This window comes from Guillardia theta (genome assembly GCF_000315625.1).
Source record: "Guillardia theta CCMP2712 unplaced genomic scaffold GUITHscaffold_223, whole genome shotgun sequence".
Taxonomy (NCBI): Eukaryota; class Cryptophyceae; order Pyrenomonadales; family Geminigeraceae; genus Guillardia; species Guillardia theta.
In genome coordinates, this window is record NW_005434453.1 from 13,453 (window position 1) to 14,615 (window position 1,163).

At 54.8% G+C, this 1,163-nt stretch overlaps 1 protein-coding gene across 1 annotated transcript in view; it reads right to left on the reverse strand.

The window, feature by feature from the left end:
* Positions 1 to 823: 823 nt before the first annotated feature.
* The window catches only part of GUITHDRAFT_158980 (hypothetical protein), a gene marked incomplete at both ends in the record, with an annotated part of 6,147 nt that continues 5,807 nt past the window's right edge, over positions 824 to 1,163 (reverse strand). Inside the window, 2 exons of the mRNA XM_005819439.1 lie at positions 824 to 844; positions 1,114 to 1,161. Coding sequence (XP_005819496.1) covers positions 824 to 844; positions 1,114 to 1,161 — 69 coding nt within the window. The remainder of the gene's footprint in view (positions 845 to 1,113; positions 1,162 to 1,163) is intronic.

The following is a 1,163-nucleotide window of genomic DNA, read 5'->3' on the forward strand; positions in this document are numbered from 1 at the left end:
CATCATCATCATCATCATCATCATCATCATCATCATCATCTCCATCATCATCATCACCACCACCACCACCTCCTCCTCCTTCATCATCATCATCTCGCTTCCCCACAACCATCACCTTCTCACACCCACACAACCTCCCCTCCTCTCACCTTGACTTCAGCTCCGACGCCGATCGCGACTTGAAGAACCAGTCAAACACCCACTCTGGATCGCTTCTTATCCTCCTCTGCACTGTCCGCCACTGCCCGTAGCCGACCTCCATCACTGTAACGACCAAGAAACGGTCCTCCGAATCCGTCCATGGCCTCCGGTCGACCCCCTTGCGGTACGAAAGTTCCATCTGCAGTCTCGGATGCTTGTACTGCGCTATCTTGTCCCTCACAGCCTGCTAGCAAGTCAGCAGCAGTGCAGCAAGCGAAGATGTCGCGGGGTTGATGTGTGTGACAAACTTAGTGACACGTGATGGTGAGACTGGTGTCGGAGAAAGAATGCTGAAGAGTTCATCCACGAGGAGGAGACGGTCGAGGGAGGAGGGAGGAAGCATCGTATGCTAGCCATCCCCAGCTTCCTCACGTGATACAAGACAGGAAACAGCATGACGTCACCTCGATCATCTTCTGTCTTTGCAGGATCTCCTCCTCCACTTGCTCAACGTTTCTGATCGTCGCGTTCCAGCCCTTGAACGCTTGCGGCCCCTTGGCGAAGAAATTTGAAACGTACCTCTCCACCTCCTCCTTGGACTTGTTCACCATCGCCTCAGCTATCGCCTCCGTGTCGTTGCGGCCAAACTCGTACAGCGCGCGCTTGAACGTCAGGAAGTCCTTCATCGTCCAGCTAACGAACCCTTCGTCCAGCAGTTGGTCCAGCTCGAGCTGAAGCGCTCTGGTCCATTTTCCCATCTGTGAGGTGAGAAAAATCAGGTCGGTCACGCTGACGTGTCACGTTACCTTGAGAATCTCTTCGATCGAATGGTTGGGGCTCGTTGGCTGGGCCATGGCTGCCTTCCAGGCGGGCGATTCTCTTCTCGTACAGCTGGGAGATCCTCGAGACGTTGAGCAACTGGTGCTCGTAGAAGCTGGGAAGGGAGAAGTTCCTGGGCATCTTCAGCTGGACTTTGGCTGACTTGACCTTGGGCTTCTTCTCGTCATCGGCGAGGCGGATCT